This window comes from Salvia hispanica, chromosome 4 (genome assembly GCF_029641045.1).
Source record: "Salvia hispanica isolate PSC_SH4W2 chromosome 4, Shi_PSC_v1, whole genome shotgun sequence".
Taxonomy (NCBI): domain Eukaryota; kingdom Viridiplantae; phylum Streptophyta; class Magnoliopsida; order Lamiales; family Lamiaceae; genus Salvia; species Salvia hispanica.
Genome location: NC_142695.1, coordinates 36,528,443 through 36,539,285, shown reverse-complemented (window position 1 = coordinate 36,539,285; position 10,843 = coordinate 36,528,443). Strand labels below are relative to the sequence as shown.

The 10,843-nt window shown below is 35.0% G+C and overlaps 2 protein-coding genes and 1 pseudogene across 2 annotated transcripts; all 3 read left to right on the top strand.

Moving 5' to 3' along the window:
* The first annotated feature begins 5,380 nt into the window (after positions 1 to 5,380).
* Positions 5,381 to 6,052, top strand: LOC148928568 (transcription factor TCP5-like; annotated as a pseudogene).
* Positions 6,053 to 7,393: 1,341 nt separating this feature from the next.
* Positions 7,394 to 8,944, top strand: LOC125195067 (protein FAR1-RELATED SEQUENCE 5-like). Its single transcript, XM_089056710.1, has 3 exons — positions 7,394 to 7,439; positions 7,833 to 8,595; positions 8,758 to 8,944. The coding sequence occupies exons 1-3, from the start codon at positions 7,394 to 7,396 to the stop codon at positions 8,942 to 8,944; spliced, it is 996 nt and encodes a 331-aa protein (XP_088912836.1).
* Positions 8,945 to 8,948: 4 nt separating this feature from the next.
* On the top strand, positions 8,949 to 10,190 carry LOC148928567 (protein FAR1-RELATED SEQUENCE 5-like). Its single transcript, XM_089056709.1, has one exon. The coding sequence runs from the start codon at positions 8,949 to 8,951 to the stop codon at positions 10,188 to 10,190; it is 1,242 nt and encodes a 413-aa protein (XP_088912835.1).
* The last annotated feature ends 653 nt before the right edge of the window (positions 10,191 to 10,843 follow it).

Sequence of the window (10,843 nt, the reverse complement as noted above, 5' to 3'; positions counted from 1 at the left end):
TTGAAGAGATTTGAAGATTTGAATGTTGAAGATTTGATGATTTGAAGATTTGAATGTTGAAGATTTGGAGATTTGAAGATTTGAATGTTGGAGATTTGAAGATTTGAATGTTGAAGAGATTTGAAGATTTGAATGTTGAAGATTTGAAGATTTGAAGACTTTGCAGCTAGAATTTTAGAGAAGATTTTAGAAAATGATTTCAAATATAATTTAATGAAAAGACAATTATACCCCCGTGTTGACATAATGTGATAGTTGTTGACATTAAGTTAATCTTGTGAATTAGTGGCTGAGATTGCATCTCATTTCTCAATTATGCTAAAAAATCTCATCCTAACAAGACCCTATATATATATTATATATATATATAGAGTCCCATTATCCACAAATCCACTCTTAAAGACCGAACCACCGAACCCTACCAAATTAGGGCTTTTAGATCTAGTTTTTTATGGATAAGATACAGAAATTTATAAATTATTTTCGCCTTCATCACGAGCCTATTTTAATTCATCTGAAGGTAAATAAGTCATACTAACATGTTACGAAGATTTAACTTCGTTCCAGAATATATTACTTCATTCTAGTAGGTTTTTACTTCATTCTAGTAGGTTTTTACTTCATTCCAGTAGGTTTTTACTTCATTCCAGTACGTAAATGTGGTTTCGCCATCGTGTGCCGTTCTTTCTCTCTACAATATCTATCACCAATGTCATGGCGCTAATATGGTTTAATAAACACATGGAATAATGTAATAAATTATTGGAATGAAGTATGTGTAGAAGCATTTGAAGTCCTACGAGAATGAAGTAAAAATCTTATCCAATGAAGTAATAACGTTTCTGAATGAAATAATAAACTCACTTGAAAAAATTGCATTTTTAAATGTTAATCAAGCAAAAACCCACGTCAATAAATTTGAATGAAGCATATGTTGAATCATTTCAAAACCTATTGGAAGCAAGTAAAAACATGTTGTAGTTTCAAGGTATTACGTACAGAATGAAGTAATAAACCTATATAATGAAGTAAAATGGGCTTGTAATGAAGCCGAAAAAATTTTCACAGCAGCACATCTCATCAAAAAAACTAGATCTAATGGCCCAGATTTGGTCTCTAGTTCGATCTTTAAAATTGGTTCGACATTGATCACAATTCTATATATATATATAGAGAGAGAGAGAGAGAGTTGTAATCAATGTCGAACTCTTCTTAAAGACCGAACTAGAGACCAAATCTGGGCCATTTGATCTAGTTTTTTGATGAGATGTGTTGCTGTGTAAATTTTTGCCGCTCTTCATTACAAGCGAATTTTACTTCATTGTATAGGTTTATTACTTCATTCCGTACGTAATACCTTGAAACTACAACTTGTTTTTACTTGCTTCAAGTAGGTTTTGAAATGATTCAACATATACTTCATTCGAATTCATTGACTTGAGTTTTTACTTTATTCACATTAAAAAATGCAATTTATTCAAGTGAGTTTACTTCATTCAGAAACGTTATTACTTCATTGGATAAGGTTTTTACTTCATTCCAGTAGGACTTTAAATGCTTCTACACATTCTTCATTTAAATAATTTATTATATTATTCCATGTCTTTATTACACTATATCAACACCGTAGCGGTGGTGATAGATTTTGTAGAGAGAAAGAACGGCACACGATGGCGAAACTGCATTTACGTACTGGAATGAAGTAATAATCCTATTGGAATTAAGTAAAAACCTACTGGAATGAAGTAATATATTCTGGAATGAAGTTAAATCTTCGTAACGTGTTAGTATGACTTATTTACCTTCGGATGAATTAAAATAGACTGGTGATGAAGGCGAAAATAATTTATAAATTTGTGAATCTCATCCATAAAAAACTAGATCTAAAAGCCCTAATTTGGTATGGTTCGGTGGTTCGGTCTTTAAGAGTGGATTTGTGGATAATGAGACTATATATATATATAGAGTCCTATTATTCACAAATCCAGTCTTAAAGACCGAACTAGAGACCAAATTAAGGCCATTAGATCCAGATTTTAATGGATGAGATGAGTTGATGTTATACTCAAATTTCTCCTTCATTAGGTACAAAATTTACTTCAACCAGGGGCATTTAAGTCAAAATATATATGAGCTCATCTCCTACCTCATTCCATCCATTCTTATTTCCTCCGTCTAAATCTCCCTCAATCCCTATCTCTCTCTAAAAAAAATTGAATTACCAAGCACTCGACAACACCGACATCGCCTTCTCCCCCCACAGCAACTACTGGCGCCAGCTCCGGAAAATCTGCACGCTCCGCCTCCTCACTGCGCGGCGCGTGTAGTTGTTCCGGCCGATCCGAGAGGCGGAAGTCGCAGATCTCTGCAAATCGATTGCATCCCGCGAAAACTCGACGATCGATTTAACGAAAATGGTGGGGACGACGAATCTCAACGTGATGATCATGGCCGCGTTTGGGAGAAAGAGGGGAGAAGCGGTGGTTGATGTTTTTCCGTCGTTGAAATTCCTTCGGATTTTTAGCGGATTGAGGAGGAAGATAGAGGAGCATCACCGACGGTTGGATAGGATTACGGGGAGCACTATTGAGGAGAGGCGGCGGAGAGGCGGCGAAGATGAAGGTGACTTGCTTGGTGTTCTGCTAAATTTGCAAGGTGATGGAACACTAAAGTTTCCATTAACAACTGATAACAATGTTTAAGTTGTGCCTTTGATGTGTTTGTAGAAATGTTTCAGAGAATTTAGAGGTTTGATTATTAAGTTGTGTAATTTTTTTGTTATTTAGGTTGGTCGTTCTAGCCCTCCATTATGATGAAACAATGTCTGAATATCAAGCCTAAGGTTTATGATTTCAGTGAAGGTGAAGTGGACACAGAGAGTGAAGAATATGGTCTATCAATCATGTTTCTTACTTCATCACTTTGTGAGCTTTGCTTTTCGTTTCTGACGTGACTACTGTTTTGGGCAGCTTGCTCTTGTAGAGATTATCTATTATGTTTGATGACCGCGTTGACTCGACTAAGGGATTTGAATTTGCTTGCTCAACCAAAGCTACAACAGATGGTCTAATCTGAAACCGATCATTGTAATTAATTCATGGATCATGAAAACGCAGGGAAACTTGGTTTTTTGAATGTATATTGCATTTGTTTAATCAAATACTAATATGAAGTAAAAACCTAGTCCAATGAAGTAATAGCAGTTTTGAATGAAGTAATAAACTCATTGGAATGGATTGTATTTTTACAGTGAATAAATTAAAAACCTAGTTCAATGAATTCGAACGAAATATGTGAAAAACCTACTGGAATGAACTACAAACATATTTGAATGAAATAATAAACCTACTGGAATTAAGGAATAAAGTAAAAATATGTTCATTTTCAATTTATTACGTATTGGAATGAACTACAAACATATTTGAATGGAATAATAAACCTACTACAATTAAGGAATGAAGTAAAATATGTTCATTACGTATTGGAATGAAGTAATAAACCTACTAGAATGAACTAAAAACCTACTGCAATGAAGTAAAAACTTATTCTTTTTCAGTTTATTACGTAGTGGACTGATTTATATTTGCTATGATTTTTGACTAAAAAAAGTAAGTTTTTATGTTATACACCACTGCCTTGTTTTATGAGCCAAATGAAGAAATAAAGGAGTTGCCCAAGCCTGATAGTCGATTTGCCAAATGCCACATGGTTGGTCGGCATGATTCTAGGAATCACGACTAAATAGAAGAAGAAGAAGAAGAAGAAGAAGAAGAAGAAGATCGTGATACATTTATTTGTTTGTAATTTATTACTTCATTCCTGTAGTTTTGATACTTCATTCCAGTAGTTAATTACTTCATTCCGACAGTTTATTACTTCAGTCCTTTTTTTTTGCTGATATTCGCTTTGTTAGTGTTATTTCTTTTTAGTTCATTACTTCATTCTAGTAGGTTTATTACTTCATTCCACTAGTTAATTACTTCATTTTTCTAGTAGGTTTTCTACTTCATTTTTCTAGTGTTATTTCTTTGTAAATTATTACCTCATTCTTGTATATTATTACTTCATTTTAATACTTAATTACTTCATTCTAGTAGATTATAACTTTATTTCACTTTGAATTTAAATTAGTTTAAACTTTTTGCAAACTTTAAAGCGAATAGACTATGTGAAAGTATTTTAAAATGAAGTATTGCTTCTTTATTAAGATGTATTCTTGTGTCAATGTTGAACCTATTTATTTGTAAGAAGAACCACACGTTCCTGTATTATTTAGGTATTTTCGTATTCACGGTATTCATTATGATGTATTGGTATAGTTTATTGTCTTTTCAAATTTTTGGACATGAAATAAAATCTCATTTTAAAAGAACAAAATAACTCTACTAATGAAGTATTTTTTTATTTTTTGTTTCATTATGTACTAATCTTTCAATCTCTTACTAAATAAAATATATAGTATATGATTATGATTACCGTGCTAAATTTTCTGTTGGACAATCATTTATCAATAGTTCTTGTCTTGTTTTATGCCAACTCAAAGTAATGCTATTACTCCATTCCATTAGTTTATTACTTCGCTATTAATTCATTCCATTAGTTTATTACTCCATTCCATTAGTTTATTACTTCATAATGTGTTATGACATAATTATCTTTCAGTTGAAGCAAAATCGTTATAATAATGAATGCGAAAAATTACTTCATAATATACGTTCATTTAGTTCATTATTCAGTGAAGTAAATATGACATTTTATTGAAATACAATGTTAACCGTGTTAAACGTCAAGTAGTAGTAATGAACTTATAACTTCATTCAATCATGCTATTACTTCATCCCATTAGTTTATTAATTCATTCCATTAGTTTATTACTTCATTCAATCATGCTATTACTAGAAACCAAATAAGGGCCCTTAGATCTAATTTTTAAAGGATGAGATGAGATGAGGTAGTGAAAGTTTTCGCATTCATTAGGTAGCCAAATTACTTCAACCGAGGGTCATTTTTGTCAAATTATATTTATAGTTTATTACTTCATTCAGTAGATTTATTACTTCATTCCAATAGTTTATTACTTCATTCCAGTAGATGATTACTTCATTCCACTTTGAATTTGAATTTGTTTAACCTTTTTATAAAATTTAAAGCATAAAAACTGTGTGAAGTGTTTTCAAAATGAAGTATTTATTCTTTATTATGATGTATGTCAATGTTGATGAAGTTATAACCTTATTTAATAAGGTAATGGATTAAAGGAATAATCCAATTGAAGTACAATGAAGTAAAATCCTATTGTGATGAAGTGGTATACTTGTTGAATGAAGTAAATTTCTGTGTAAATGGGACTCACAAAACCAGTATGAGACTCAAACTGTAAATGGAGGTGGATCAGATCCCGTGTTAATTCCACAAAATCATCAATGGCGGATATGGTTCATCGATTGCTACTAAGAGAGACAAAAATTAAATAAACCATGAGCAAGGGGAGGATCAGTGGCGCGGCGCGGCCGATCCAGGAGGCTGGCTGTGGTCGCGGATAGTTAGGGTTTCTCGAGCCACCAGCGGGAAGGACCGCCACAGCAAGGTCCTGACATCGCGAGGGCTAAGAGACCGCTGCGTTCGATTAGCGGTTAACACCGCGATCGAATTCTATGATTTGCAGGACCGATTAGGCTACGATCAACCTAGCAAGGTGGTGGAGTGGCTGCTCGCGGCAGCAGCTAGCTCGATTGCAAAGTTGCCGCCGAACAATTCCCCCTTTCCGGCGGCGGTCGGTGGTAGCAGCAGCTTCGAGACCTCGATTGCCAGATCTAAGAAGGCGGTTAAGGAAAATGAGAACGAGAAATCTTCTTATGTTGCTTCCTTCACCGAGCTATTGAGCGGAGGCAAGGATGCATCCGATGAGAATTCCAATAGCGAAGTGGCCAGGCTGGCGGTGGCAAGCGGGCAGCGAAGTAGCGAGGCGGAAGGAGCGGTGGTCGTAGAAGCACTGATGAGGGAGAGAAAGAGAGCTAGAGAAGAGGATATGGTGGCGCCTTCTCTACGATGAGAGAGAATTGTAGAGAGAGAAGTTGGTTAGAATTGGGAAGTGAGGATGAGCTGCACATTCCTAAACTACCCTTTACCAATTTAATTGAGTAAAAAAATCAGAAATTATTAATAACCATTAGATGTGATTAATGCATGGATGAGATTTGGTCTCTAGTTCGGTCTTTAAGAAGGGTTCGACATTGATCGCAACTCTATATATATATATATATATATATGTGTGTGTGTGTGTGTATGTGTTTTTACTTCATTCCAGTAGGTTTTTACTTCATTCCAGTACGTAAATGTGGTTTCGCCGTCGCGTGCCGTTCTTTCTCTCTACAATATTTATCACCAACGCCATGTCGCTAATATAGTTTAATAAACACATGGAATAATATAATAAATTATTGGAATGACGTATGTGTAGAAGCATTTGAAGTCCTACGGGAATGAAGTAAAAATCTTATCCAATGAAGTAATAACGTTTCTGAATGAAGTAATAAACTCACTTGAATAAATTGCATTTTTAAATGTTAATCAAGTAAAAACCCACGTCAATGAATTTGAATGAAGCATATGTTGAATCATTTCAAAACCTATTGGAAGCAAGTAAAAACATGTTGTAGTTTCAAGGTATTACGTACAGAATGAAGTAATAAACTTATATAAAGAAGTAAAATGGGCTTGTAATGAATCCGAAAAAATTTTCACAGCAGCACATCTCATCAAAAAAACTAGATCTAATGGCCCAGATTTGGTCTCTAGTTCGGTCTTTAAAATTGATTCGACATTGATCACAACTCTATATATATATATATATATATATAGGGTTGTGCTAAAATGACAACACCATTTAATATAACATCATACCACCATTCTAGGCCCTTAGATCTAGAAATCCTAGGCTTATTAAGCTGCCATGTGGCAGCTTATTTTAATTAATTTGAACCCAATTAAAACTCTGAAGGGTAAAATAGTAATTCTCTATTCCTTAAATTGTGTTGTGTGAATTAGACGGCAGAAATTAGACGATTGTGATATTGATCGCGACGATGAATTCTCAATTCATCGCTCGCTGGATTCTTCTTCATCAATTCAGAGTCACGCTCAATTCATCGATGAATTCTCCATCCAGATTCTCAATTTCACGCTGAATTTCACTCTTCGTTTTCAGCAATTGGATTCTCAACATCAACAACTGAGCTGAATTTCACTCTTCAATTTCTGATCCATATTCAGCAATTCAATTTCTCCACAATTCGTTTTCTGCAATTGGATTCCGAATTTTCAATTTCAGTCCTAATTTGAGAACCGAGAAATCTCCAAATTGTTGTCTCTCTTCATAGGTTTCTGAAGATCTATGGGCGACTCGATCATCAATTTTGATTTGGATGTTTTTCCTGAAGGTGAGTAACGACATGTTTAGCTGGAAAAATTATGATGACGAATTGTGATGACGAATTGTGATGACGATTATTGATCTTTTGTTTAAAAAATTATGCTTCTGTTTATGTTCAATACTTTTTGAAGAGTAGTTTTCGATGAATACTTGTTTAGTAGAGTATGTTTCTATTCCTGTTCAATATTGGTAGAGGAGTAATGTTCGATTTCATAAAGCATAATGCAGAGTATTAACCTATGATCTCATCGCAATACTCTGTTTCTGGTGATTCTAATTCTGTTTAGTATAGTTTGTAGTAATTGTTGGTTTATGTGTATCACATTGCTGTTCACCTTATCGTTTATTGCAGTCAATTGTATCTGAACTAATTTGCCTCATGTTTTATCTTTTTATCCAGTTGCATGTGTGCCAGCATGCCCCAACGAACTCCGTCCTTATGTTGGTAAGAAATTCCATTCATTAGATGAGGGTATTGCCTTTTATGAAGCTTATGGTCGTGAAACTGGTTTCGATGTGCGTAAACGTGGAATCAAATCTACTAGAGATGTTGTTACGTGGCAATATCTTGTTTGTAACAGAGAGGGATTGAAGGTGGGGATTGAAATGGATGAGATGCATGCACAAGAGGGTTTTATAACCAAACGTAGACGCACATCCAAAAGGTGTGAATGTAGGGCGCGAATATCACTTAAGTATGTATTTGAGGTTGGATTTTTGGGGTATGTTGTTCAAGAATTTGTGGAAGTTCACAATCATAGTATGATTGAACTTCCGTTTAGACGTTACATGCATATTAACCGTAGGTTGGGTGAAGTACACAAGCGATTAATATGGGACTGCACGAAAGCCAATATTGGACCCACCATGACATTCAAATTCTTGAATGAGTTCTTGGGCGGCTATGACACTGTTGGAATCACCGTGGCAGAACTTAGGAATTATGTCCAAGGTCTGAAAACTTATGTTGAAGGTTCTGATGCACAAATGTTGTTAGATGAAATGGCGAGGAAAAAGAAGGCATGTCCTGATTTCACATATCACTATCAGCTTGGGAGTTCAAAAGGGTTGAAAGCGTTTTTCTGGTGCGATGCAATATCTAAGCGGAATTATCAACTGTATGGTGATGTTGTCTCCTTCGACTCCACATACAATACCAATAGGTAATGCCTTGTTCGTTTATATATAAATTCTGCATTCTATGTGTTAGGTTTCTGTTTGGATAACATTGTAGATTAGGACTCTAATATTTGCAGTCTATTGTGTATTATATTGCAGTTTTTGGACTCTAATATTGCAGTCTACCATTTATATGTATGAAACAGGTATTGCATGATATTTTCACCCTTCACGCGCAAGGACAACCATGGAAAGCCAGTCACATTTGGAGCTGCACTCTTATCCAATGAGACCATAGAATCTTATTCTTGGCTCTTCAAGCATTTTTTGGAATCCATGGGTCAAGCTCCTAAGATGATTGTTACTGACCAAGATAGAGGTATGAGAGCATAGAGGTATGAGAGCTGCTATTCGTGATGTTTTGGTGGATACAAAGCATAGATGGTGCATGTGGCACATTATGCTTAAACTTACCGACAAAATTCCAAGGAGATGTCTAGAAAATGAAGAGTTGAAAAAAGAGATCAGTGCTTGTGTGTGGTCTGAGGTACTAGAGCCGGAAGAGTTTGAAGATTCATGGATGGGGATAATGGAGCGTTATGAGCTTCTTCATGTCGAGTGGTTTGTAACAATGTTTGGCGATAGAGAGATGTGGGTCCCTGCCTATTTTAGAGACTTTCCCATGGGGTCTCTTATTAGGACGACGTCTGTTTCCGAGTCTGAGAATAGCTTTTATAAAACATTCACCAGACCTCGCTCCAATCTAGTTGAGTTCATCATGAATTTTGATCATGCCTTGGCTGCACAGAGAAATTCTAGCTCGAAGTTAGATTATATGGATTCAACTATTATACCACCGTTCTCCAGTCAGTTGGTATTAGAAAAACATGCTGCAACAAAGTACACTGATCACATGTTCAAGAGAGTGCAACGTGAGATAGTGGACGCATTGCACCATTGTAGCACTGATGGTTTGTTGAAAGATGATGTGTTAGAGATCTCCACAATAAAGGACAAGTATAGTAAATCTTGGGTTGTTACCTACACGACCAGTGAGGATTCGTATTCCTGTTCTTGCAAATTATTTGGGAGAGAGGGAATTCTTTGTAGTCATATATTTTTGGTTTTCAAGAACAGGTTTTTGAAGGTTATACCTGATAAGTACTTCCATGTGAGGTGGTTGAAGACTGCCTTAGCTGATGCTATTCGTGGACCAGCTCGATGTTTGACAGATCATGAACTTTTATCAGATCCAAACCAACAGTCAAAGAATAAAGTTGCTGACATATTTTTCAGTTACATGAAAAAATTTGATGCTGATAGTGCCATCATTGATTTGTTTTCAGCTGGAATTGATGAGCTTGGGAAGAGTCTTATGACAAGAATCCATGAACCATCTTTAGGAGACAAGGATAAGCCAGTTAAAGATTTCTATTTTGCTGAAAAGCCAGCTGTGGTTAGAGTACAACCACCATCAGTTGTGTCCACCAAAGGTTCGAAAAGTGATTCCAAAAGCCGTTTGGTGTCCGCGAAAGAAAAGGCTATAAAGTTGAACAGCAAACCATTGCGTCAGTGTAAAAAATGTGGCGAATTTGGTCACCATGACTCTAGGAACTGTGGTCGACAAAAGGGAAAATAAAATTGTTAGTTCATTTTTACATTATCAGGTTGCAGTCTTATACAGAAGATATTGCAGTGTTAGGGTAGATATATTGCAGTCTAATGAAACGAGTGCAGACACACTATTTTCTTCTTTCTATTCCTTCATTACTATTAATTTTATACTATTGTTTCCAAGTTGCCTTTTATTCCATTAAATAGTCTAACTTCAATATTTTTTAATTACAAAATTTTACAGTACTATATTGCAGTCTTATTCAATGAATATTGATGTGTTACCACAACAATGTTGCAGTTTACATATTATTGTTACAATTGTTCTTTCTGATGTAGTTTAATAGAACGATAGTATAGCTAGGTGGTACACAACCTTAAAGTCAGTATTCTCTACAACCAAAGCATAATTAGCTTTCAAGTGCTAGGAAAACATCACATGACTTTAAAGAAATGTTCACTCAAATTCCATTAATTTCATTCACTAGATGATTCTTTTAAGTTTCTTTTATGCAAAGTCATGACGTTTACACTGCAATAATTTCCCAATAGAACTCCCTGCTCTAACTGAATCTCATATTTCAAATCAAAATAGGTCCTAAACACTTTGTTACACCCATAAACTAATATGATCTGTAATTAATCTCAAGCATGCAAGCATATTATGAGTAACTGCCA

Bases quoted from the DNA above. Each gene is read 5' to 3' on its own strand.
- LOC148928567 (XM_089056709.1), top strand. From the start codon at position 8,949: ATGAGAGCTGCTATTCGTGATGTTTTGGTGGATACAAAGCATAGATGG.
- LOC125195067 (XM_089056710.1), top strand. From the start codon at position 7,394: ATGGGCGACTCGATCATCAATTTTGATTTGGATGTTTTTCCTGAAG. The intron at 7,440-7,832 runs GTGAGTAACGAC...CTTTTTATCCAG, and splicing joins TTTGGATGTTTTTCCTGAAG to TTGCATGTGTGCCAGCATGC. The intron at 8,596-8,757 runs GTAATGCCTTGT...TGTATGAAACAG, and splicing joins TCCACATACAATACCAATAG to GTATTGCATGATATTTTCAC.